General features: G+C 36.1%; 3 protein-coding genes across 3 annotated transcripts; 2 read left to right on the top strand and 1 right to left on the bottom strand.

The window, feature by feature from the left end:
• Nucleotides 1-1,084: 1,084 nt before the first annotated feature.
• Nucleotides 1,085-2,113, top strand: LOC115963016 (uncharacterized mitochondrial protein AtMg00810-like; the record flags this gene model as incomplete). The annotated part of the gene is made up of 1 exon (XM_031081903.1): nt 1,085-2,113. A coding segment is annotated over one exon (1,029 nt), but the record flags the coding sequence as incomplete, so codon positions are not given.
• Nucleotides 2,114-5,059: 2,946 nt separating this feature from the next.
• On the bottom strand, nt 5,060-11,073 carry LOC115963017 (protein DETOXIFICATION 27-like). Its single transcript, XM_031081904.1, has 8 exons — nt 10,786-11,073; nt 9,882-10,423; nt 9,199-9,285; nt 8,973-9,029; nt 8,043-8,281; nt 6,503-6,621; nt 5,243-5,332; nt 5,060-5,134 (listed from the first exon to the last, which is right to left on the bottom strand). Exons 1-8 carry the CDS (start codon nt 11,071-11,073, stop codon nt 5,060-5,062), a joined length of 1,497 nt encoding a protein of 498 aa, XP_030937764.1.
• Nucleotides 11,074-22,870: 11,797 nt separating this feature from the next.
• Nucleotides 22,871-24,400, top strand: LOC115965154 (ensconsin-like). Its single transcript, XM_031084342.1, has 2 exons — nt 22,871-23,433; nt 23,578-24,400. The coding sequence occupies exons 1-2, from the start codon at nt 22,871-22,873 to the stop codon at nt 24,398-24,400; spliced, it is 1,386 nt and encodes a 461-aa protein (XP_030940202.1).
• Nucleotides 24,401-25,040: the final 640 nt, after the last annotated feature.

Raw genomic sequence — 25,040 nt, 5'->3', positions numbered from 1 at the left:
CTATGGCACTGTGCATCATCTAACTTGTCCAGGTACCTCTCAGCAAAATGGTCGAGCCGAAAGAAAACTTCGTCATATTCTTGACACTGTTCGTGCTCTTCTTCTTTCTGCCAAAGTTCCTGCCCCATTTTGGGGTGAAGCTGCTCTTAATGCTGTTCATGCGATTAATCGCATTCCAAGTGCTGTCATCCATAATCAGACTCCGTATGAGCGTCTCTTTGGGTCACCTCCTGATTATCATCACCTTCGATCCTTTGGATCTGCTTGTTTCGTTCTTCTTCAACCTCATGAACACAACAAACTTGAGCCTCGATCTAGACTTTGTTGTTTCCTTGGTTATGGCGAAACTCAAAAAGGGTATAGGTGTTATGATCCTGTCTCTCATCGTCTTCGTGTTTCTCGTAATGTTGTCTTTTGGGAACATCGATTGTTTGTTGAACTCTCTCACTTTCGTTCTTCCCTAACTACCTCCTCTGTTTTAGAAATTTTTCCAGATGAGTCTCTTGCTCCTTCTACAAATACTTTTGATCCTCCTTTAGACCCTTCTCCAGATATTTTTGATGCTACTCCTAGACAGGTTGAAGATGAACAGGTTGATGACGAGCTACCCCACCTAGAGCTTGGGTCCCCTGCTCCTGCTCCGCCTGAAGATCCTCCATAAGACATTCCACATCGCCACTCAACCCGGGTAAGATCCATTCCTACACATTTACTTGACTATCATTGTTACACTGCCCTTGCTACACTTCACGAGCCTCAAACCTATCGTGAGGCCTCCACTGACCCTTTATGGCAGATTGCAATGAAAGAGGAACTTGATGCATTAACCAAAAACCATACCTGGGATCTGGTCACTCTTCCTCCTAGACAGTCTGTGGTTGGTTATAAGTGGATCTATAAGATCAAGACTCGCTCTGATGGGTCCATTAAGCGCTACAAGGCTCGTCTTGTTGCAAAAGGTTTTACACAGGAGTATGGGATTGATTATGAAGAGACATTTGCTCCAGTTGCTCGTATCTCATCTGTTCGTGCCCTCTTAGCTGTTGCTGCTGCCAGTAAATGGGATCTTTTTCAGATGGATGTTAAAAATGCTTTCCTTAATGGGGATTTGAGTGAAGCAGTCTATATGCAACCTCCTCCTGGTCTCTCTGTTGACTCAAACAAGGTTTGTCATCTTCGACGTGCACTTTATGGTCTTAAACAAGCTCCACGAGCTTGGTTTGCCAAGTTTAGCTCCACTATCTTTCGCTTGGGTTACACTGCCAGTCCGTATGATTCTGCCTTATTTCTTCGTCGTATTGATAAAGGCACCATTTTGCTTCTTCTATATGTGGATGATATGATCATAACTGGTGATGACCTCAGTGGCATTCAAGAACTCAAGGATTTTCTCAGTCAGCAATTTGAGATGAAAGATCTTGGACATCTCAGTTATTTCTTGGGTCTTGAAATTACTCATTCCACAGATGGTCTTTATATTACTCAAGCCAAGTATGCTTCTGACCTTTTATCTCGAGTTGGACTCACTGACAGCAAGATTGTTGACACTCCGGTTGAACTTAATGCGCATTTGACACCCTTGGGGGGGAAACCATTGTCTAATCCTTCTATTTACAGACGATTGGTTGGCAGCCTAGTTTATCTCACAGTTACTCGTCCAGACATCTCCTATGCTGTTCATCAGGTGAGCCAGTATCTGTCTGCTCCACGATCTACTCACTATGCTGCTGTTCTGCGCATTCTTCGATACCTGAAGGGCACTCTCTTCCATGGCCTTTTCTACTCAGCTCAGTCTCCTCTTGTACTTCGTGCATTTTTTGATGCTGATTGGGCAGGGGATCCCACTGATCGCAGGTCCACTACAGGTTATTGCTTTCTCCTTGGTTCTTCTTTAATTTCTTGGCGAAGTAAGAAACAAACCTTTGTGGCCCGCTCCAGTACTGAAGTAGAATATCGTGCCCTTGCTGATACCACATCTGAGCTCCTTTGGCTACGATGGCTTCTTAAGGATTTAGGTGTGTCCACATCCTCTGCTACTCCCCTTTATTGTGACAACCAGAGTGCCATTCATATTGCTCACAATGATGTCTTTCATGAACGGACTAAACACATCGAGATTGATTGTCATTTTATCCGTTATCATCTTGTCCATGGTGCTCTCAAGCTCTTCTCCGTCTCCTCCAAAGATCAACTTGCAGATATCTTCACCAAGTCACTTCCTAAGGGACGCACTCGTGATTTGGTTGACAACCTCAAGCTGGTCTCACATCCACCTTGAGTTTGAGGGGGGCTGTTAATGTATATTATATTATATTATGGGCTTTAGGCCCAATTACCTTTCTTGTATAGCACACTTGTACTTGTACTACACTTTACTTGTACCGCACACTTACGCCTCCTATATAAGGCTATGATGTATATTCTCTCATTACGAAATACAATACAATTATTCTGTATTTCTAACAGCATCAAAATTCAGATGCATGATAGCAGAAAAATAAGGTCTGCTTCGAGCTATCTGAAGCCACCCTTTTTATTTCCTTGTTTTCTTAGGAAATTGTTGTAGCTGTGAACTTGATGGTGCTAGATAGTGTGTGATTTGGTTATTTAGGCCAGCCTGAATCGACCTAATACTCATCAAAGAAGGTGGGCCTAGCCACAGGCGTAAAAATTAAAAGGGGTCGAGCTAGGTTCGACCTTGTCCTTTTGAAGTTCATGCTGAGCTTGGACAACCCACAAAGATTGCGCTGCTATTAATCTAACCTATGGGTTACCAACTCTTACACAATTCCAGTACCACCAATATAAGCCCACATTGAAGTCCATTCAAAGACAACTATTTTCAGTGGTGCGAATTAATTGGAGGCAGCAAGGCCTACACCTACATTGTAATTTTTTTTTAGACAATAGGTAAACATTAAAAAAAATCCAATTTTAAGTTAATTTTGCCAAGAATTTTGTAATTTATTAATTGACACTTTTTTATGCACAAAATGTTTGGAGGATTTAGAGCCGTGGGTTAGCAGTGTATCATATATATCTATCTAAAAAAAAAGTCAACCTTATTATGATCAATTAGTTGGTTGGGAATTTATTTTATATATATATATATATTAAAAAAAAGAATAAAGGAAAATGGGCAACCCACGCATGAAAAAGTTTATTATTTTATTTTATTTAAAAAAAAATAGATTCATACGAATCATACCTACTGTACCACTACTTGAAAAAAGAAAAAAAAAAGACCAAGTAATCACTTCTGTAAGTACCACTATAATATAAGAATTTCGTCAAGAAACCTTCGCTAGACAAGCTCTTTAAGCAGTCAAACAATTAGCTGGGTATATACCAATGCAAGTTACTAGAACAAAAGTATGAAATTAGTTTTCCTAGACCCAATGTTTTTTAAATATTGAATTAAGAAATTTAAGCAGTCCTCTTGGCTCTTTCAAATTAATTAGCTTTCTTCCGTGTCTAGAACTAATTCCCATTTTTGAGGCTCAACCATACAAATTACAAAATGATTTATTATGTAAGAATAACTACGCCATCAAAATCAAAAGGATTTTTCAAAAATTTTTTTTTTTGAGAAGTGGATTTTTCAATTTTTATAACGGTAGTTCATGTGTTTTTTTATTATTATTATTTATGAACAGTAGTTCGTGTGTTTGACAGTGGTGATGCCACGTTGAGGGCAGGGTGTTCCCAGGAACACCCTGTCCTAAAAAAAAAAAAAAATATATATATATATATAATAGTTTAAATTTTTTTTATTTGTTTGCCTTTAAAAAAAAAAAAAAAAAAGAACACCTCAAGCAAAATCAGGAACACCTCAAAATTTTTATGCCAAACAAATTTTGAACTAAAATCTAAAAAAAAAAAAAAAAAAAAGAGTAAGAGAGAGAGAGTGAAAGAGTGAGACGGGTAAAAAACTGAAGGTGACCTTTGATAATTCTTTGAGCTTGAAGTGGATTACTCGTGAAACTTCGACCTTCACAATGTTCACATATTTGTAGCACAAAGAGAATGGGTGGCAGAGAGAGTGTGGTGCCTTGTAAGATAGAAGTAGAAAACACAGAGATAGAAAATTTGAAAACTAGGGGCTCTATTCGGGTAAAAATGATGGGATTCGGTGGGGGTAGGTAAAATATTAAATGGGCACCCAAGCAAATATTAACACATTTTTTCTTTTCTAGTAAATAGTATCATTTAGGCAAAAATCTAACATCAGCTGACCGTTAAAAACAGGAGTATCACTTGTTTGTGATATTCTTGCTTTAAGTAGGGCCTTTTGTATTGTTTCTTTTGTTTGGATCAGAAGAGTTTGTAATTTTGCAGCTCACAGTGCTGCCAAGCTAGCTCTTAGGATCCATTCCCATCAAAAAAAAAAAAAAAAAGCTCTTGGGATCCATTGCTTTATGTCTTTTCTTACGGATAGTCTACCAGTGGAGTTACTTGAAGTATGTAAGGACTTCCCACTCTACTCTGATCTTTTTTAATGAATTACTATTGAAGGTTAGCAAAAAAAAAAAAAAAAAAAAAAACACATCGTTTTAAAAAGACACCCAATTAATGGAATATAAACCACATTGTTCATTTCATTTCTTTTTCTTTTTCTTTTTTTTTGCCTTTTGAGATTTTTTGGTGTAGAGAATGTAAATTTATTTTGGTTTTAAGAACCTTTTTTTTTTTTAAGCACAAATTTCATACCGGTCAAATCTTGAATTTTAGTCAGTATTTACCGAAACGTCCCAAAATGACTCGAAATTTTTTCAAAGTGAAATAGGAATACCCTGGACAAAATTTTTGGAATCGCCACTGGTGTTTGATGTATGATAACCACATGACATGCATGAAATTTATAGAAAATGAAAATTAAATATGTTCTCCAATGTTCTCTGACTTAATATATACTATATAAAGGAACATAAATATCAAGGTTTAAACATGAACAACTTATATATATATAAATAATAAAAAAAAGGTTTAAATATGAACACACACTACAACATTGGTGAGCCTTCTCAGTAGTACGTAAAATCCATCAGTAACATTGTTATTAATGTAGAATTTCAGATTGATCGTCTGGTTTAGGATTTGACCACTTGCATACACGTATGTTGGCTTTCACAGCCTGCAAACCCAAGAACTTATTGGATTATGAATTTTTTATCAGCTTTATTATATGTAGATGTCATGATATACTATATAATATATATTGTGAAAATATGTTGAAATGTACCTCATTTTCCCAATCACATCGTATTGTTATGATGGCCAATATAACAGTCTGAATGACAGTCCCACCGATGATCATTCCAGCCCAAATGCCCTGGTACAACAATTTTAACAAGCATTTTAGAAAAGCTTCACCTAGTTTGAAAAAACTACATACGATAAATCTGAAGACTTTTAATAGGAGTGCAAATCTTCCGTCTCACTTTTCTTATTCTACTCTATATTCCACAAATAAAAATTTACCAAATATTCACTTAATAAATTAAATACTACCATTATGGAGAAGCCAAAAAAGCCCCATTTGTTGACAATTTGGGCTGATTTGTACTACACCTCAGGGCCCATTGTAATCTTCTCCATTCCAAGTGTAAGGTCCACATAGCTAGTGTGACCATAGGCTGGCTGTTTTGTACTCCACTGGAGGGCGTATTTTCGTCTCTTCCATTCCTAATGGAAGGTTCACCCCTCTAATTCATTCAGAGGATTTCTTTTTAGGCTGAATCAAACCAGCATTTTATCTGAACCTTGGATAAAATGTTGGTTAAGGACAAGCACAATGCCCATGAGCTAAATAGATTAATGCACATCATTTTATTTTTTCACAACTTTGGTGATAAATTGTAGTGATTTCCATCTAAAATTAATTTGAAACTATCACTAACACTTTTTTATTGTCCACTATTAATAACTTATTACCTCAAAAAAATAATAAATGTTATATATACTTAATTTTTATATATACATATATATATATATATATATATATAAATATAAATAGAAGTAGAGTCTTAACCTTTGTCCTAAAACTAGAAGTAGTGTCTTAGCCTTTGCCCAGACTATTTCACTTCATGCTTATAAAATACATTGAAAATTGTATAGATTGATAGTGTGGTAAATTAAACTTAAGATCTCTGGAATTATGTCATGTCCAAGACCAACAAGTTTACCACCTGGGTACATCCTTGGGGTAGTTATATACGCTTAATGAGACCAAGTCTTTATCTGTCACAAATCATAATAGCCACTTGGCTTGTGGATTTGGTCCATTAATCCTTTCTATTGCAATGTAATCATATGATATTATAAATGCTTTCTATTGCAATGTAATCATATGATATTATAAATGCTTGGGAGAAAAAAAAAATCTGATATGAATGAATATGACATTAATTATAAATGATTCCAATCATAATCATGCTATCTAAAGAAGGTTTTTTTTTTTTTTTTGAAACGTTAAAGAAGGCTAGTTGGTAAACGTACGTACCATAAGGCTGAGGTTAAAAACCCATCCCATAATGATTCCAAGAGGAAGTCCAATGATATAGTAACACCCAAGATTTACATACGCAACTAACGCCTGCCATCCCGATCCAATAGCTACCCCTGTCAAAGTCAAGAAATTGGATTTATAATTCTATTAAGATTGCTAAAAGCCTTTTTAATTTCAATTTCAACTTCAGCGAGATTGCCATTGTCTAGTCTCTCTTATACAAAGAATTAATATTTGAATTTCCTCTCTTATTTGTAACAATTATTAACAAGCAAAAAATAAATCTATGAAGGCCAATGCGGAGAATATTGTAGTTCATTGGAATTGTTGAATCCTTTTCATAAGAAGAGTTTGGGTTTTGAACTTTGAATCACTAGTTGTAAGGGTGAAAAAAATTACAGGCAATAGTTATCAATTTTTTACACTATATTGTTGTTTCAATCAGTCTAAATAGTAACTCTATTGTCAAATAAGACAATTGGAATTCAGTACCACTCACTCTCTTAAAATGTGTTGAGAAATCTCATCTCACGTCCTCACCTACTGTTTTACTCAATAGTATTAGTATAGGGCTGTTAAAAAGCAAAATGGACCGAATAGGACTGAACAAGACCAAATAAGAACGAAGATGACCAAATGGACCGAACAAGATTGAAAAGGGCCGAACAAGACTGAAAAGGAACTAATAAGAGCGAAGCGGACTGAATGGACCGGATAAGACATAATAGGACAACACAGGACCGAATAAGACCGAACAGAACTGATTAAGACTGAATGAGACCGAACAAAAACTACATATATTTTTTAACTGCGAGGTTTCTATTATTATCTCTTTCTCTTAACTGGCTCAACTTCTCTCTCACTCAACCATGACACCATAGTCTCTCTCAGTGTGCCTTGCCTATTTCAATCGGTCTCTTAGAAGGCTCAAGACCGAAGTCTAGACTGGACTGAGCAGGACCGATTGTACCCAGACCGGTTGAGACCGAGGACCCGTATGGAGTATTAGACTATTAGTTAAAGAAAAATTGAAGAAGAAATCTCACCTACTTCTAAGGGTGGAGAAATGGATCTCAATAATGATAGGACACATATTCAATGAGCCTCTAGTGGGCCGAAGGAAATAGAAGTTTTGCACGTTATTGTCACTATTTATTGCCAATTTTCGAAATGAATGTTCAAATTAATGCACCAAAGTATAAGTCTTGTTGGCAGTTAACAAAAATCCAAAAGGTACAAAAATATGCTTTATAACTAGGGAAACAATCCCAAAGGTACAAAATTAGACAATCTCTAATTTTGTCCGTTGATTAGACTAATTAAGTGTTAAGTGCTCGTTTGAGAGAGCTAATTTACTTTAGTTTTTATTGGGTTTAAAAAAAAATTAAACAAAAATATAGTTAGTAACTTAGTATCTAAAAAGAATAAGATTTAATTATCGAATTATAAAAATAAAAGTTGAACACAAGCCAATTAAATCAAATAAACTAAAAATAAGGTGTGGCATACAGGCACTAGGTTTAAAGAAACTCACCTGATAAAACTGGTTGAACGCTGTTAAGAAGAATTGTGGCACCTAAGAGGTACAACAACTTATCAACTTCTTGCACCACTTCAGTGTTGGATGTAAATATGTTTGCAAACTCGTCGTGGAAAATCAAGATTAAGATGCAGAAAAGGAGTCCAATCATTGTGGAATATGCCACAGACACTATACTCGCAAATTGCGCTGCTTTACCATTCCCAGCTCCCAATTCATTGGCTACCCTTACTCTGTGAATTTCATTGGCAAAAATTTTGAAATGAAGTTAATAGGTAGAGAGTTTGAGACCATGAGTCCACATGAAATTTGGCTCCTCAGCTGTCCACATGGGAATCTACGTTTGAGTTATTGGCAATTTGACAATTTCATCGATATTGGGTGATCATGCATGCATATCAATAAATATGTCGCAAAAACACCTGTTTTTTTAATCCATTATTTAAAATTTTCAATATGGGTTTCCATTATTTAAAATTTTAATTACATGATATAAAGATGTGATACTTGATTATAAATGACGTGTCATTAGATTTACATATTTATTTATTTAAAATTTTAATAGGAAGATTTAATTTACATCTGGAAAAAAAAATACTTAAAATTATTGTTGCTACTTGCTAGTTAGCTAAAAGTGGGGCATTAGTTGATTGCATAGCTTCATCCTTTCTGTACGTACTTCTTGTGTTTATGTAGTCCCCTATTTTTTGCATACCTTATTTTGGGGATAATATATATCAATGTTTTGTGTTATTGTTATTATTATTACTTATTTATTTGTTTTAAAATAATAGTCACAAGACTCACAACGATATGCGGACATATGATATTCTCAAATGGTGGTATGTATGTAGGTTCATTCCAAATTATATTTAAAGATTGATAGTGAAACTAAAAAAGTGTGAAAGGGATGAGAAATGATACCCAGCACCCGCAAGAAAAGCCAAGTGGATCATCATCTCCCACCCAATGATATTCATGCTGAAAAGAGAAGAGATATCAGGAAATTATTAATCATATAGTGTCATATTCAAAGTGCAATTAATCCATAGCCCACATAATGATATGGGACTGAAGTTTGGTAACTGTTGTTGTTGATTTTTTAATAAAATATATTCAAAACTTTAACAAATCATGGAAAATCTCAAACCAGATTGACAAGGCATCCACGGCTATAGTGGCATCCTTTAAGTATCCAGTCATCAAAGTTAGTATTTTGTAGTACCAGAACTCCAAGCTGCATACATCACCAACAAAAAAGAAATTATGAACGATAAACTAACCGAAATAATTGCTGAAAAATAAGTTATCAATAAAGAGAGGAAAAAAAAACTCTAATTTGCAGAAAAGTTTGTGCACAAAATCTCATTTTTATTCTCCTTTTTTTCTTTTTAATTACCTTTTGATAAAATAGGAAAAGTTTTCTTTCTGGTTTTCAAATGAATTTTAACATATATATAAAAAAAGATACTAGTGTATTAATTATAATTATGATGTAAAAGAAGTTTATGACCGAATATATATATATATATATATATATATATAAAAGAAATTCACACAAAAAAATGTAAAAAAAAAAAAAATATATATATATATATATATCTGAAGTTAGAAGGAGGGGGCAAAGTGGAAAATTTAAGTAAAAAAGTTTTGATCTTTAGAGAGATTTATCTTTATCTATCATTAATATCACTTTTATTCTGTACTAATCATAATATATCATGTTAATCGGTTACTAAAAATGTTATGAAAATCTTTGTATTTTTGTTTTTGTATAGGTATGGAACTAGAAGTACATTATTGAAGAAAGAGGCAGATATATTATATATATACCAGAGCATGACCCCCGAACCAGCAGAGAGTTTGAGAAACTCCCAGAGCCCTGAAAAGGCTTGCACAGACAAACCAGTCCAAGTTAGAGGACATCCACCACACACAACATACAGATACAACCCAACACCCAAAGTCCACCACGAGATATCCAAAGCAACAATGGCACCAACGAGTCCAAAATCCCACACAATAACGAACAGCCAACTAATCAACGCATTGAGCAATAGGGCCACCAAAGCCGTCCATGCAATCACCAAGGTCTTGAGCTGGGACTGTAAGAACCTTTGAACTGGGAAGTAAAATGCGAAGCTGAAGTGTAAAGGTATGAGCCACCGAGCCACCAACCCAGTCTGCTCTGCCACTTCATTGGACAGTCCTATGAGTTTCAAAATGGGACCAGCAAAAACGTAAAAGGGAGAGAGCAAAACACAACATAGGAACAGCACAATCCATGACCTTTGAAGATATATGCCCAACATAGGGTAACTCTTTGCCCCAAAAGCCTGTCCACACAGTGTCTCCAATGCGCTCGCCATCCCTAACTAATAAAATGTAGCATATTTGTAAAAATAATAATTAAACAATTAAAATCATTTTTTTTTTTTAAGTTTAAACTTTTGAAACATGTAATAATTTATCATGCTATTAGAATAAATTGCTTTAAGTATTGAATAATATCTCCACTTATACCAATTGTTAAATTATTTGCTTTGCCAGCTTTCAACCCTAAAACTTTTGGGATAAAAAGCTATATAAAAAAGTTAATGATTCGTACTCTATTCACTGTAATTTGAAAAAAAAAAAAAATTGAAACGCACGAAATGCTAAGAATTTTTGCAGGTCTATATCGCAAAAGCTTATTTACTTAATTTCTAGGGTTAAAACTCGGAGAGAGATGAATTACCATGAGGCCAAAACAGAAGCCGAGGATGACATTGATGGCTATGGAGGTGGAAGCAAGTTCAACTTCACCAAGATGACCAGCAAAGGCTTGAGTGATGACATTCATGGAGTAGGAAGCCACCCGGCTGAAAATGGCGGGTCCCACAATGTGCCATAGCTTCTTTGATTCAATCCACACCCTTGATGCGAGGTCTTTAAAAATATGATCTTCATCTTTGATAGACGATTCTGGTAAGAGAGATTGGTTAAGATCTTCATGATGATTGTCCCCGTCAGTAATGCTCCCCATAGAAGAACTATTAGTCTCTTTGCCTAAGTAGTTGGTCCACGAGTAAAGACTAAAGAGAGACTGAGAGGTCTCAGCTAGTTTTCCAAAATTCTTTGGTACGGTGCTTGGTATATGTAAAAGTATGTAAAATGAGACAATTCCGACAACATTATAGAGTGGTTAGTATGAGTCCGACAACATTATAGAGTAGTTAGTATGAGCTTTCAACGCGACAGCGAGACTTTCTGGAATTGTGGCCTAAAAGAAATAAAACACGTAACATGCACAATAATCATCAATCAATATATATATATATATATATATATATATATATATAAATAAGTAAAGATCTCATGTAGAAAAGTATGAAGTTTTATCAAATGGCACATTTTATACAAAAAAGAATTGAAATATCTTCAAGTGCTATATCGAAAATAAGAACAATTTAAATATTAACTTTTTGTTTCATTTGATTTAATGTTTCGAGACTTTTCTAATTAAAACGTAAATATTTTTTGTATCTTCTGGTTTAATGTTTTAAGACTATTCCTCTCACACATATACACACAAAATTTTTTGCATTTCAATTCATCATTTTCACCTCTTGCACTTGTACTATTTTATATATACCTACCTATAACCCTTCATGTCATCCCATGTCACTACGGCAAAAAATAATTTCATTTATCTTCAATCTTTCGATGATATACCTATCTACCTCTTTCATTTTTGGCTTACTCACCTAATTCTAACTTGTATGAGTTGGCTACAACCAAGAAAGGGCCATACATTTTATATTGAGGGAGAATGGCTACTGTGTTCAGGAAAGAGCATATGATTAATATACACGGTTCCCATGCTGGTTTGCTTTTCTACCAAGAGAGCTTGTTTTCCAAAAATCTTTAATATGGTGGTTTGCTTGCGTAGTTGCATGGTTAAAAGAAATAAATAAATAAAATAAAAGCATTTAACACATTAGTGACAACTGACAATACATTAATTCGGACAGATATTTATAAAGTAATTGGTAGCTTGAGTTTTCAAGCGATAGTGAGACCTTGGCCTAAAGAAAATTAAAAACGTGCAGATATTAATTTCCCTTCCCAAATCTGCTCTAGTGTCAGTGTTTGATGTGACCTGGATCACGTAAAGTGTTTCTCTTCTGTTGTGTTAGGGTTTTTAAGGACCCGGATCCTCTCCATTTTTCTTTGGAATGGAGAGTGTCCATTTCATGGACAGGATCTCTTTAAAATAAATCAACGATCTAAAAAATGTCATGTCAATTAAAATAAAAAAATCTAACTCAACAAATGCAACTGTGGTTAACCGTACAATTCACTCAGCAAACCCATTTTTTCTGAAAATTTCAAAATCTCTCTCTTCTCCAACTCATCTCCAAGCTTCACTCTCTCTCTCTCTCTTAACCCTGCTATTGCCGCTGCCACCATGACCCTGCGTGCCTAGCTATCGTTATCGCGCAGGCCAAGTCTCACACTAGTCCAACATCGTCGGACTGCTCCATCGGCGCAGAAATTGCCTAGTAAGTTTTCCCTCTCTATGATTTTTTTACTAAAAAGCTTTGTTTGGTTGCTGGAAAAACGATGGGAAAAAAAAAAAAAAAAAAGCTATGATACTGCTATATATATTTTAATGGTGCTGAATTTGGTTTCTTTTTTGTGTGGTTTTATTAGTTGGTTTGAGCTTCCGGATTAAAATTTGTCAGAATGCTCTGCCATGAAAGGATTAAGTTTGGCTCTACTTTGCCTAATTTCAAACTCTTGTTGCTCATTATCATGACAAATCTTTCATCATCAAAATCTCATTTCCTTTTATCATTTTAGTTTGTCGGCTGAGTTAAACCTTTGCTTTCATTGACAAAATCTGGTTGATTTGATGCAAAAGGTGCTTCTTTGAATTTCTGTCCAATTCCTGGCTGAACCACTTGAATTCTGTGCAGTAACAATTCTTTTTAAGTTTTACTTACCTTGCAGAAATTTCTGTCCTCAATAGTACTTGTGTATCAGTAGAATTTTGTAGAATTGTCAACTAAATTTTATCATAACATTTTTTGCAGCTTGGCATCATATTTCTACATTGCACCATATGCCCAATGTATCATAGCTAGCTAGTGCTTGACTTTTTAATTAACATATTACCTATTCTTAGAATTAGCTCTTGAACTGCTTTTGTTTTTTGGTAAGCATAATATTAAATCAAATATCCATTTCAGTTTACTTTATATGATTTCAATTGATCTTGTAATGTTTGTATGCACCACATTATTAAATGGGCTTTTGAGTTGATAGGTCAATATGCTTGTGTGAAGGGGGTTTGAAACATTGAACGTTTGCTTACTGCATATAAAAGCAGAAATATGTGTCATCTAAATTTTTATTATTAAATGGCCTTTTTCATTTTGTTAGTTTCAATAAATACTATAATTTTAAACACTTTTATTGGACCTCAAGGCTCAGAATTGATGCAATGTGCATGTAGGAACAAGCCTTTTTGAACTCATGTTTACACAAAAGTGTTTGGAATTTTGCTTAGCTTCTTACCCAATTCCCTTTCAAATAGAAGGTATGTTTGATAGAAGATATTGCTTTTGTTCTTATGTTGGTTCAGTTTTTCAAATAGAAGGTATGTTTAATAGAAGATAATGCCTTTTTTCTTATGTTAGTTCAATTTCATGACTAAGTATATGGACCACTTGAAGTTTGTCAGTGTATTTGCTAAAAAAAATGTAGAGCTTTTGACTTGATGGTATGGATTTTTAAGAATTTTTTCTTTGTGGATTTTTTTCCCTTTCTGATGTACATAATGCATTTGATTTTTCTTTTTGTAGAAAATGAGTTGGATCAGCCTAACCTTGAAAAAGGTCTAAAGACGTGTACAAGTGTTGTTCAAGAAATCAAGTGCAAGCTTTATGCGAAGTTCCATGCACTAATTTTTACCCATTTGTTTTGAAGAAAAGGTTTTGAAGTATCCCATGACTGATTGAAAAAAAAAAAAAATGTATCTTGAAGTTAGCAATGCAAAATTCGCTAATTTTCAGTTTAACTATTGATTGAGATTTGATATAATCTAGCTTGTAGGGCAACTTAGACATTTATTTGTGAAGTTTGTAGCAAATTTTTGATATTTTTTGTAATTGGGTTAGAAGATACTTAAAGATGTTGGTTTTGTGTGTACATGTTTGAGTATTTGTTTAGTTGAACAGTGATCATATTTGTGATATATTATTAACAATATGAAAATACGTTTAATGAATTTCAATTTTCTGTGTAATTTCTTAGTAGTATCGTTTGAGGATGGCTGGGCCATTTTAAACTCTATATTTCGGCAAATTTTTCATTTCTTCGTAAGGGTAATTCCATATCTTGTAGAGTAATAGTATAAGAGATAGAAACATATGTAGAGACTTCAATCAAGTTGCGCACGAGTTAGCCCAACATCCTTGCAGGACAAAAAGTTCCCAACTATGGAAGGGTGTTACTCCTTTTATTTCTTTGTTAATCCAATCAGATGTATTGTAGTGCTTTGTCTTTTTGGTTCTGCTTCTACAGATCCTTGTATGACTGTAACTCTCTTTCTGGTTTTAATGAAAATCAAGCCCACTTTCCAAAAAAAAAAAAAAAAAAGAGATAGAAACATAGACATATATAACAAGAGTTCTATATATTGAAATATACACTTGATTACAAAGGTCATAATATAATGATAATTCTGCACTACAAGTGTCTCCTACTTCTTGACTACACATTCCCGCCATAGTCTGCAATTTTCAGTCACAGACTCACAACTTGATCACTTTGACTTGTCTCATGATATTCAACTTGCCCGACCTTTTCTTGGTATGATGTCTCTTCATTATATAAGTCCTTTTGATATCAAAACTCTAGAATCTGAAGTTTCACGACACATGAAATGCAGTCCCATAGAATACTTGACACTTTGACAGTCTTTCCCCTCAAGTAATTGATGATTCAAAATAATGCAGAAAGTATACCAAAGATTGATGAAACCTACAGGCAATATCCAAAAAATGCCAATCCTGCATATTATAAACTTCCCCATTATTTCCAACTGGTTGAACTATAATAATCAAGTAAAACAAAGAGCTTGTATTTTGATGATTGCTCACAACCCAATACCATGTTTTAAGGGGGTAAAAGAAAGAAAATAGTCAACAACAGATTGAAAGCCAAATTGAACATTCACAGTATCTTACATCTGAGTGTATGCATCCTCAAGCCAATATAATTGACCTTATAACTGACAACGCTTTAAGCTTGAAAGTTGAATTAGTGCATTCATGCTTGCTTATTAGATAAAATTGTCAAATTTTTCCTTTTTCTTTACCCCTTAACCAATTAAAAATCAGATTGAGATGCAAACAACTAAATGAAAAGTTATGATAACATAACAAATTGGAAGATGAGGCAGATAAAAGGAGAGTTTTCCCTAGTATATGCATAAACACTGATGATACTTCCTCCCCTGTAATTATTTTTCATAATAATACAAGGCTAATCGTACTAGGTGCTTAAAAAATCACTCATGCCTTTCTTTTATGTGGTCATTTTCACGTCTTTTTTCTTAACTTATGCAAAGCATATGGAGTATTTTGCAATAATTATTTCTTCACTCATCCTTTTATCTAGTAAGCAAGCATGAATGCACTGTCTCTGTCTCTTCCTATTTTCATTTTATTTTAGTTTTCCCTATTTTACTTTCATTTCCCATACACCATTTGATTGATATGCTATAGGAACTAAAATTTCCTTCAAAAAAAAAAAAAAAATCACATTTATCAAACCGTTTAGTCATATAATTCCTCACTATCATTGTGTAAAAAAATAAATAAATAAAAGAAAATAAAGTAAACCCTTTTCTTCAAATTTCAATACAGCTTTTGACAAATTTTTGTGTAGCTAAGCTGTGAATTTGTGATTCTCGTTTCCTTTAGAGTTCTTGAATTGGAACCCATTGTTTTTATTAGCAAGAAGATTGTGTTTTTCTTTTTTCTTTTGTGGGTTAAAATATTCTGTAACGTTTCTGGGATTGTTGAACTTTGTTTCTGAGACACTAAAAGAGAAGGAAGAAACTTGGGTGTGGTATCAAAAATATAACCCATAAATCCCATTGCTTTAAGAACAAATTCAGATAAAAAAAATCCATAAATCCCCCAAAAATCTGAAACACCCCACCAAGATTAAAAACCAAAGCTTAAAAAAAATAAAAAAATAAAAAAATAAAAAAAAAACACACACACACACACACGCACAACAAGAAACCATTCTATAAAAAATAAAAAAAAAAAAAAAAAAAAAATAAAACCAAATTCAACACCAACAAATCAATCAGAAAATAGCAGTATCATAGTTTTTTTTTCCCTTCATTTTTCCAACAACCAAAACAGAGCTTATCAATAAAAAATAAATAAATAAATAAATAATCAGAGAGAGAAACTTACTGGGCAGTGGCTATTCCAGCGGAGCAGTTTGATGATGCTAGGCTATGAGATGTGGCCCCCGTGACAAAGGTGGTTTGGAATGAGGGTAATGGTTGCAGCGGCAATGGCAGGGTTGAGAAAGAGTGGAGCTTGGAGATGGGTTGGAGAAGAGAGAGATTTAGAAAAAAAAAATTGTTTAGATCAGGTGGGTTTACTGAGTAAAGGTTAACCATAGTTGAGTTTGAGCATGTTAAGTTTTAATTGACGTGGCATTTTTTATCGTTGACTTATTTTAAAGAGATCCTGTCCATGAAATGGACACTCTCCATTTCAAAGGGAAATGGAGAGGATCCGGATCCGTTTTGTTCTTACTTCTTTGTGTGTGTGGGCGCGCATGATTTGTTACTCTTAGTCTTAGGCTTTGTTTGGTAGCCGTACGTGAATTTGAAAGTCTGGTGATCAAGATCATTCAATTGTTCACAGTTGGTAGCTATGAATTTTTGATTAGATGCTTGCAGTGATCAATGCAACTACTTGTCCAATTAAAGGGTTGATAAAGGAATTAAAACGAGTGAAAATGAGTATTGAGTCCTATCTACCTTCTTTGTATGAAATACAATTTTTTTTTTCTTTTTTTTTTTTGTATATTACTACTTTACCAATCATAATATGTAATAGAATGAATGTATTAAAAAAATGAAAAGAAAATCAGTATATTTAGCTTCTGGCTCTATTTCTTAACAGCTAATGGTTTTTTATTTACTTATTTGTGTTTTTTATGTGTGCGTTTAGGTATGAACAAAATTATTTTGTTTAAATTTTTTTGAAGGGTCAGGTTGTTTGTTTTGGGTAAAATTAGTTGATTGAGCTTAATTGTTTTTAGCTTTACTATTGATAATTTTTGTTGTTGGGTAATTTTTTGGGCTTGTTTATTTTGTTTTAGATTTTAGATCTGGTCTTTAAAAATTGTTAATGTAGTGAGTGGTTATTAGTAAGTAAAAATGTAATTTAAGTAATGGGCTCAGATGCAAACTAATAAGAATTTACTACTTTAACAGTTTGTAAAAATATTGTAGAAAAGTTTGTAACTATAATAGTACTCTTAAAAGAATCAATGATATTATTAAGAGGGCAATGTGTAATTTTATAGAACAAAATTGCTAAAATTGATACCTATGTATATATTAATATATATATATATATATATATATACATATTTAAAAAAAAAAAAAATTAGGGGGCACCATTGCCCCTCCTTATCCAAGTCTCCCTCCGTCCTAATTATATCAAATTCCTCTATCTTACATAAAGTTTTTCACTCTATGCTTCACCAACTAAAGATAATATGTATTTCACTATTTTTTTTTTCCCTTTAAACTAACATGAGAGAGTGTTTTTAAGTTTTAATGGAAGCATATGTCTAGTTTGAAGATTAGTCTAAAGATCCAATGGTAGAAGTCACATGGGTCATCATCTAATAGCCTGAGTGAAATCCTCTATTAGATGACCCATGTGACTTCTACCATTGGATCAAAGGTTTGGTATGAAATGGCATTTCATACCAAATCCTAATATGAATTTTGGGTATCAAAACATAACAAAAATAGGAGTGGGAAAAACACCGAAATTTCCAAAATAGAAGAAGAATTTGATCTTTATTATGTCATTTCATAAAGGGTCAAGCTTGGGTCCAGCTGGACCCGTTGAGATGATGACATATGTCTGCTTTTAAACACGTGTCACCATTTAAATGGTGACACGTGTTTAAAAGCAGACATATGTACTATTGGATGTTTAAAAGGTTGAAGCTAATGGTGGTAATCTTAGGAAATTCAAATTTTATTGTTCATTCTATACATTAACCTAGTCTATGACAATTAAAAAAAATTAGAAAAGACAAACTTGAAGAAAAAAATTACTTATTTTATTTCTTTAGGTATGATTTTGGATAGAATAAACTTTGTTATTAAAAGTATTTTGCAATCTTCTCTGTGGATTTGGTTCATAATCTCGTATCTGTTAATCTATGATTATTATTTTCTATTGCTTGACTAGGGAAAAAAGAATATATTAATTATGGTGATGGGTTAACCACTCCCTTAAGATAAAACATGTTTCCCATTTAGGGTCTATAATCTACTGACTCTACATAATAAAGACTCCCCTACGTTTATTTATTTTTTTTTTTTTTTTAGCCTTCCTTTTAGCTAGGTACCTATGTATAGGCTAGATTCTCAAAAAAAAAAAAAAAAAAAAAAAAAAAAAAAGTATTGGCTCAGTAACTATGTCTATAAGACATATAGTTAGTATATACTAACAATTTAAAAAAAAAAAAATATGTGATCATACTAACACTAATGGATTGTATCCTATTAGAACTCTGCAAATTCTAAAATATATATATATATATATATATATTAAAAGAAAGTATAAAAATAATGTGGCTTCAAAATTCTGGTGCATGGTAGCAGAAAAGAAGCTCTTGCTTCGAGCTGAGGGAGCCTGAACCCCATGATGAGAGCTATTTGGAACCCACCCTTTTTATTTCCTTGTTTTCTTAGGAAAATATTGTAGTAGCCGAACTTGATGGTGCTGGATAGTGTGTGATTTGGTGTTATTTATTTAAGCAAGCCTGACTCAGCCCAATGCTCATAAAAGAAAGTGGGCCAAGCCACAGGCCTCAAAATAAAAATGGGTGTCCTTTTGAAGTTTTTGCTGAGCTTGGACAACCTTCTAAGGTTAAAGGTGGCAGATGCTAACAATTTAACCCATGGGCAATCAATTCTTGCACAATTCCACGTAGCACCAGTATAGGCCCACACCAGAAACCCATTCAATGACACCTATATTTAGTGGTGCGAATTAGAGGCATCAAGGCTCACAGTAATCGGTCATTCAAGTCTGTTTGCAAACTTTAATTAATGAGCTAACTCATATCATAAGTATCGTAATTTTTTTTTAGACAATAGGTAACATTAAAAAAATTCCATTTTTAAGTCAACGTTATGATAATTATACATAGTTGGTTGGAAATAAAAAATAAAAAATAAAGAAGAAGACTACACCTAATGGTTTAAAAAATATTTATTACAAATTTATATGAAATCTTGTGGTAAAATATTGGTTGAATGACTAAATTCAACATTTTTAACAGCTTTAATTTTTTTAATTAAATGTTAGTTTTTTATGGTATCAAGAGGAGGTGTTGGAAAAATGGAACATCTCACGTGTTTGGCTTTATTTAAGAGAAATCTATATATATAATATATCTAATAAGAGGTAAAGCAGAGAGAAAATTCAATTAAATTTCAAATTGGAATTCAATTAGAGTTTAATTTTACGCCTTGAGTCTCATCTAATCTAAATTTTATAATTTTGGGCCAAGTGAGTTAATTTAGTTTAAAAATTGAATTTCAATTAGAGTTTAATTTTGTGCCACGTATTCCATCTAATCTAAATTTTTAAATTTTTGTGCCAAATTAGTTAATTTTAGTGTAGAAAACGAGGAGTTCAATATAATAAACCATAAAAAACACAATCATATAACTAAAAAAAATTCAAATTTATAAGCCATCTATATATATATATATATATATATATTAATAAGTAAAGTTTAGAGAAAATTGAATTAGAATTTGAAATTATAATCCAATTGTGCACCATGTGTTTAAATTTATGTGAGAACTACACCATAATTATCCACTTAAACTTGTACCATGTGTCTACTTAAGTTTTTTAATTTTTGTGTCAAGTGACTTAATGAGTGCAAAATACTAAGAATCTAATATTAATGAACAATAAAATTTAAAAAAAAAAAATCAAATATACTCAATAAAAATCACCACATGTTTCTCAAAAAATAAATAAAATAAAAATCACCACATAACAAAAATCGCCACACGTTCTATCTTTTTAAAAATTAAAAGAAAAAAATGATCATAAGTAGTATTAAATTTAGGTAAGAATTTTAATATGTGACTGTAGGGTGTTGGTTTTGAGCGCTCTTCCTATTGGACAAAAGGTCTCAAGCCCAGCTGGCCCAATACAATGAATTTTTAGAGAGTGAGCCTAAGAACTAGGTGTTGGTCTAAACCACAATCACTACACATGGTTGGGTGTGGACGGACCAATGAGGAAATGGGTTCAAGCCTGAAATGTTGTCCTCGAGTGTTTCGTCCGAGGAACTTGATGTTCTTCTTCTTCCACTTTCAGTACTAAGTTCCTGTGGTTTTACAAGACCATGCGGACTACTGTCGTTTTCTCCTTTTTCTCTCTCCCTGTCCCTTTCTCGCGACCCCCCATTCTTGGGGGGTCTCTCCCATTATATACTTCTTTCCAGTCGATCTTGACCCTCCATCTGTTGATTGTGTAGGCGATTACTCGAGTGCTCGTCCCATCAACCACCTTCCCAAACCTTCTGTGAGTTGCGGTAACCAAGGCCATACTGTTCAGGGGTCCTTTCATCATTAATGCGGCCAAGACGTTAGTTGGGCACATTAAATGTGGAAGTGACAGCTTTTCCTTCAACTGCTCCTACTCCATACCCACGTGTGCGTCCTGCTGTACTTGTCCTTTCTTCGAGGAACACTCTGGGAGGCTGCCCTTGATGGTGTGCCGTTCTTTCCCACTGGAGTCTGGAACGCCGAGGACAGAATCATCCTTGGCAACATCTCTAGACCATTTGGATTTTCGGCACATGTCCTCAAACATTTCTTTCCTTGGCGCGGGCCTTGGGCTCAGCATAGAGTGGGCCGGGGTCACGAAGTTCTCTGGCCCCACAATAGCTCCTCAAAATCCAGCTGTTCGGATCCTCGGACAGAGAGGAGGGTTTTGGTAACATCAGGCTTCTATCATGACTTGTCACGTGCTGTCCTTCATTAATGCTAGAGTCTTTTCGTATGCCCGAGACGCGTTTCTGGCGCCTTGGTATATGAAACGTGTCTTTAATGAATGCTGGCGGCTCCGTGCTCCCCACGTTCAATGGTGCAATGGTGATTTCGACGGTTGAGATTTCCTCACCTTTATGGGCGGGAAAACTCGCACAGTTATTTTTAATGGGAGATATAAATTCCCATTTGAACGGACTTGTCTCTTTACTTTTGCACTTAAGAATTCTTGCGCATATATCCTAAGTTCAGTCAAACTTCCAGCCAGACTCAAGTTTCTTTCCAGTATAAAGAGCTTGTTCGAGGAGCTTTTCCTCATTTCTGTAAGTTTTCTTCGCTCTTCAACTTGTGCTTTCCTTCTTCTAAGTTTATATTTCTCTTGCTCCTCTCTCTTTTTCATCATCCCCTGGGTCTCCTTGGCGGTTTCTAGGGATGGGTAAATTTAAAAAGTTGGTTGAGACCGAAGAGGCGATGGAAAAATTCATCGCCGATTATAAGATACCCCCCAATGTGGGTCTGAGGTACTGTGAGGAAGGAGAGTGACACTTTAGGAGAAAAACGGGTGAGGTGGTGATCCCCATACTTGCCTTTATAGAGGGGGGCGTGAGAATCCCCATAGGGCCAATGATGAGGGATTACCTTAGGCACTTCCGCTTAGCCCTCACCCAGTGTGCTACTAATGTGTTTAGGATTCTAGGTTGTGTGGATGTCTTAAATGAGAAAATGAGGCTAAGGTTAACCCACCACGACGTGAACTAGTGCTACAACCTCCAACTCCTGAAAGGCAAGTCCTACTATTTGAAGATGAGGGACGATAAGGTTCGGCTTATTCAATGCCTCCCCGAGTCCAGCAAATGGTTAAACAATGACTTCCTTATCGTGTCTAGAGGGTGGCACGATGGCCTTCCTTGCCCCACAGTGGAGGGGGAGCCAGGTAAGGTATTTAGAGTGGGAGAGGGATGACACCCCCCCCCTTTTTTTTACCATCACGTTTTGCACGGTTTGGTTACTGATATGAACATGCCTTCTTTTTGCGAATCCGCACGCCTTTCAACGGCACTTCCATCTAATCAACAAGGAAGATTTGGAAACTATTCTCAGGGCGGCTGTTTTTGTAAACGAGGTGAACAACCAAGTCAGGGCTGCTCACGAGATCTTGGGGTACGCTCCTATCCAAAGGTCATTCGCCGACCCGAAGTACGTGATCAAAGCAAATGATCCTAGGCTTCAGAGAATCGCTATAGTTAAGCACGGGTTTCTGATTCCAGAGGGGTCTTCTGTCCCGGAGGGCATCCCGTTGGCCGGCTCTTCTTCATCCCACCAAGCGGCAGAAGCCGAGAGTGATTCGGGTTTGCCCGAAGAAGGATTCGGTGCGTTTAACCAGGCTAGTTCATCTGCGGATCCCATTGGTGACTTGGGTGACCCCGACCTTTTCGAGGTGGATTTCTTGTTAGCGGGGACATCCTCTTAGGCGGAGATGGGTCTTAAAAGGAAACCCCAGACAAGCCTGTTCGACCTAATTGAGGACCAGCCGGGGAAGGAGGCACCCGGAAAGTCGCAGTCCAAACCTCCACCTCCTCCGCCACAGCCTCAACCTATTCAAATCAGGTCTACCCCTGCTCGTTCGCGGACGCCGTCTCCCCAGCCCAAACACCCTGCTTCCCCCCAATTGACTTTACCTCCTCAGCCTGAGCCCACTGACTCAAAGAGGAAGAGGAGTTCTAAGGGCAAAGAGCCAATGGATAAGGGGAAGTCTCACACGCCTCAAGAGGAGGGCGAAGCCCCACGCACTCAAAAGCAGCTAGAGATTGGGCCTCAAGGCCAAGGCAAGGAGATCGATGCTCAGTCTGCGCCCAAGGCTTGGCTTCCGGCCCTAATGCTCCACGGGGAACCGTTGACGGAAGATGCCTCTCTGAGGAACTTTCGAGGCGGTGAAGGCGCTTATGTGGCCGACGCTTTGGAAAGGCCCCTGCTCCTCCCCACTGACATGAAGGAGTTGAAGAGTATGAGAAGGCAGGAGGTCTTCCTCAGCATGAAGAGGTATCTAGCAATGGTAAGGCTTCTGATACTTATGACTTCGTCAATTTTTTGCTCCTCAATTTCCCATTCATGGTGTGTTTGCTTCGATTGACAGGCCGTCCAGGCCACTTATAGGCTGGAGGATGACTCTAAGGAGTAGAGCAGGTCCTTGGAGACCGAACGTAATAAGCGCCTGGATGCTGCTCTTACCCTTAAGAACTCCGAGGATGACCTTGCTAAGGCCAGGGAGGATCTAAAGGAGATGACCAGGCAGAGGGATAGCGCTGAAGCAGGCCTGTCTGGTGCCCAAACGCAGGCCGAGGCCCAGACGAAGCGCCTACTTGAAGCTGAAGATCAACTAGGGATTGCTAAGAAGCAGATTATTGATCTCAAAAAGAGGCTAACTGAGGCGGATCAGGCCAAAAATGTTGCGGAATGGGCTAGGGACGAAGCTCTAAGGGCCAAGACGGAGGCTGAGACCTCCAAGGACAAAGTCGAGGAGGAGGCCTATGACTCGGGGGTGGCTGACACCCAGGCCATCCTCAAGGCTCAAATCCCTGGAGTGTGTCGGCTCTACTGCTCCCAGGTCTGGAATGAAGCCCTCAAACAAGTTGGGGTGGAGGCTTCCTTCGATCTGTGGAAGGCGAAGAAGATATACTATCCTCTGGCCATCCGTGAGACGAATCCCGAGACGGTGAGAGCTCCCAAGGAGACTGAGGTTGCTCGGATCGTGTCCACCATTGGCGAGCCAGCCAAGGGGAGCAAGCTCCCTAAGGTGACTGATGCGAGTGGGAGCTTCAACCCCGAAGCACCCGAGGATCCACCTCTCTTGGTTCAGCCCCTTCAGTCCATTTCCCCTGCTGATGTCACTCGAGGCCCCGAGGCCAATCCTGCCCAACTTCCAATGGAAGGGGATGCTTCCCAGGGTCCCGAGACCAATCTTGTTCAGCTTTCCAAGGAAGGGACCAAAACGAAGTCGAAGAAGTAGGGGTTCCGGCCAACCTTTGTATTGGTTCTCTTTTTAGTTTAGCTTTCAGTTAATTTGCTTCTGTTTTAAGAGTTTTGGGATCTGTTTGTAACTAAATTTTTTGACTATATGTATGAAATTCCCTTTTGAATCATGTGTTTATTGCCTTTACTGATATTACTATTACTGCAAATCTTGTGGCTTGTGAACTAATTATCCTAACAGGTGTGAATGGTCATGTACATAATATGTTTGAAGTTAAATCCCTCAATACTGTCTTACCGGTATCAAGGGGACGCTTAGTTCGTATTCGCAGTTTTTATAAATCTTGAAGTAGCTAGTTTCCCCATAGGCTTGAGTCCGAGGACCATGCAAAGCCTTGGTTCTGTCTAACACTTAGATTTTCTTGGAGTGACTAGTTTCCCCATAGGCTTGAGTCCGAGGACCGTGCAAGACCTTGGTTCTGTCTAGCACTTAGATTTTCTTGGAGTGACTAGTTTCCCCATAGGCTTGAGTCCGAGGACCGTGCAAGGCCTTGGTTTTGTCTAACACTTAGATTTTCTTGGAGTGACTAGTTTCCCCATAGGCTTGAGTCCGAGGACCATGTAAGGTCTTGGTTCCGTCTAGCACTTAGATTTTCTTGGAGTGACTTGTTTCCCCA

This window comes from Quercus lobata, chromosome 10, assembly GCF_001633185.2.
Source record: "Quercus lobata isolate SW786 chromosome 10, ValleyOak3.0 Primary Assembly, whole genome shotgun sequence".
NCBI lineage: Eukaryota > Viridiplantae > Streptophyta > Magnoliopsida > Fagales > Fagaceae > Quercus > Quercus lobata.
The sequence above is the reverse complement of the archived record's forward strand: the minus strand, read 5'-3'. Positions and strand labels throughout refer to the sequence as shown.

Coding starts and splice junctions, on each gene's coding strand:
- LOC115963017 (XM_031081904.1), bottom strand. CDS start 11,073: ATGGGGAGCATTACTGACGGGGACAATCATCATGAAGATCTTAACCAA. Junction 8,282..8,972: donor GCTTTTCTTGCGGGTGCTGG/GTATCATTTCTC, acceptor TGAAATTCACAG/AGTAAGGGTAGCCAATGAAT. Junction 5,135..5,242: donor GATGTGATTGGGAAAATGAG/GTACATTTCAAC, acceptor TTGGGTTTGCAG/GCTGTGAAAGCCAACATACG.
- LOC115965154 (XM_031084342.1), top strand. CDS start 22,871: ATGGGTCTTAAAAGGAAACCCCAGACAAGCCTGTTCGACCTAATTGAG. Junction 23,434..23,577: donor GTCTTCCTCAGCATGAAGAG/GTATCTAGCAAT, acceptor GGAGTAGAGCAG/GTCCTTGGAGACCGAACGTA.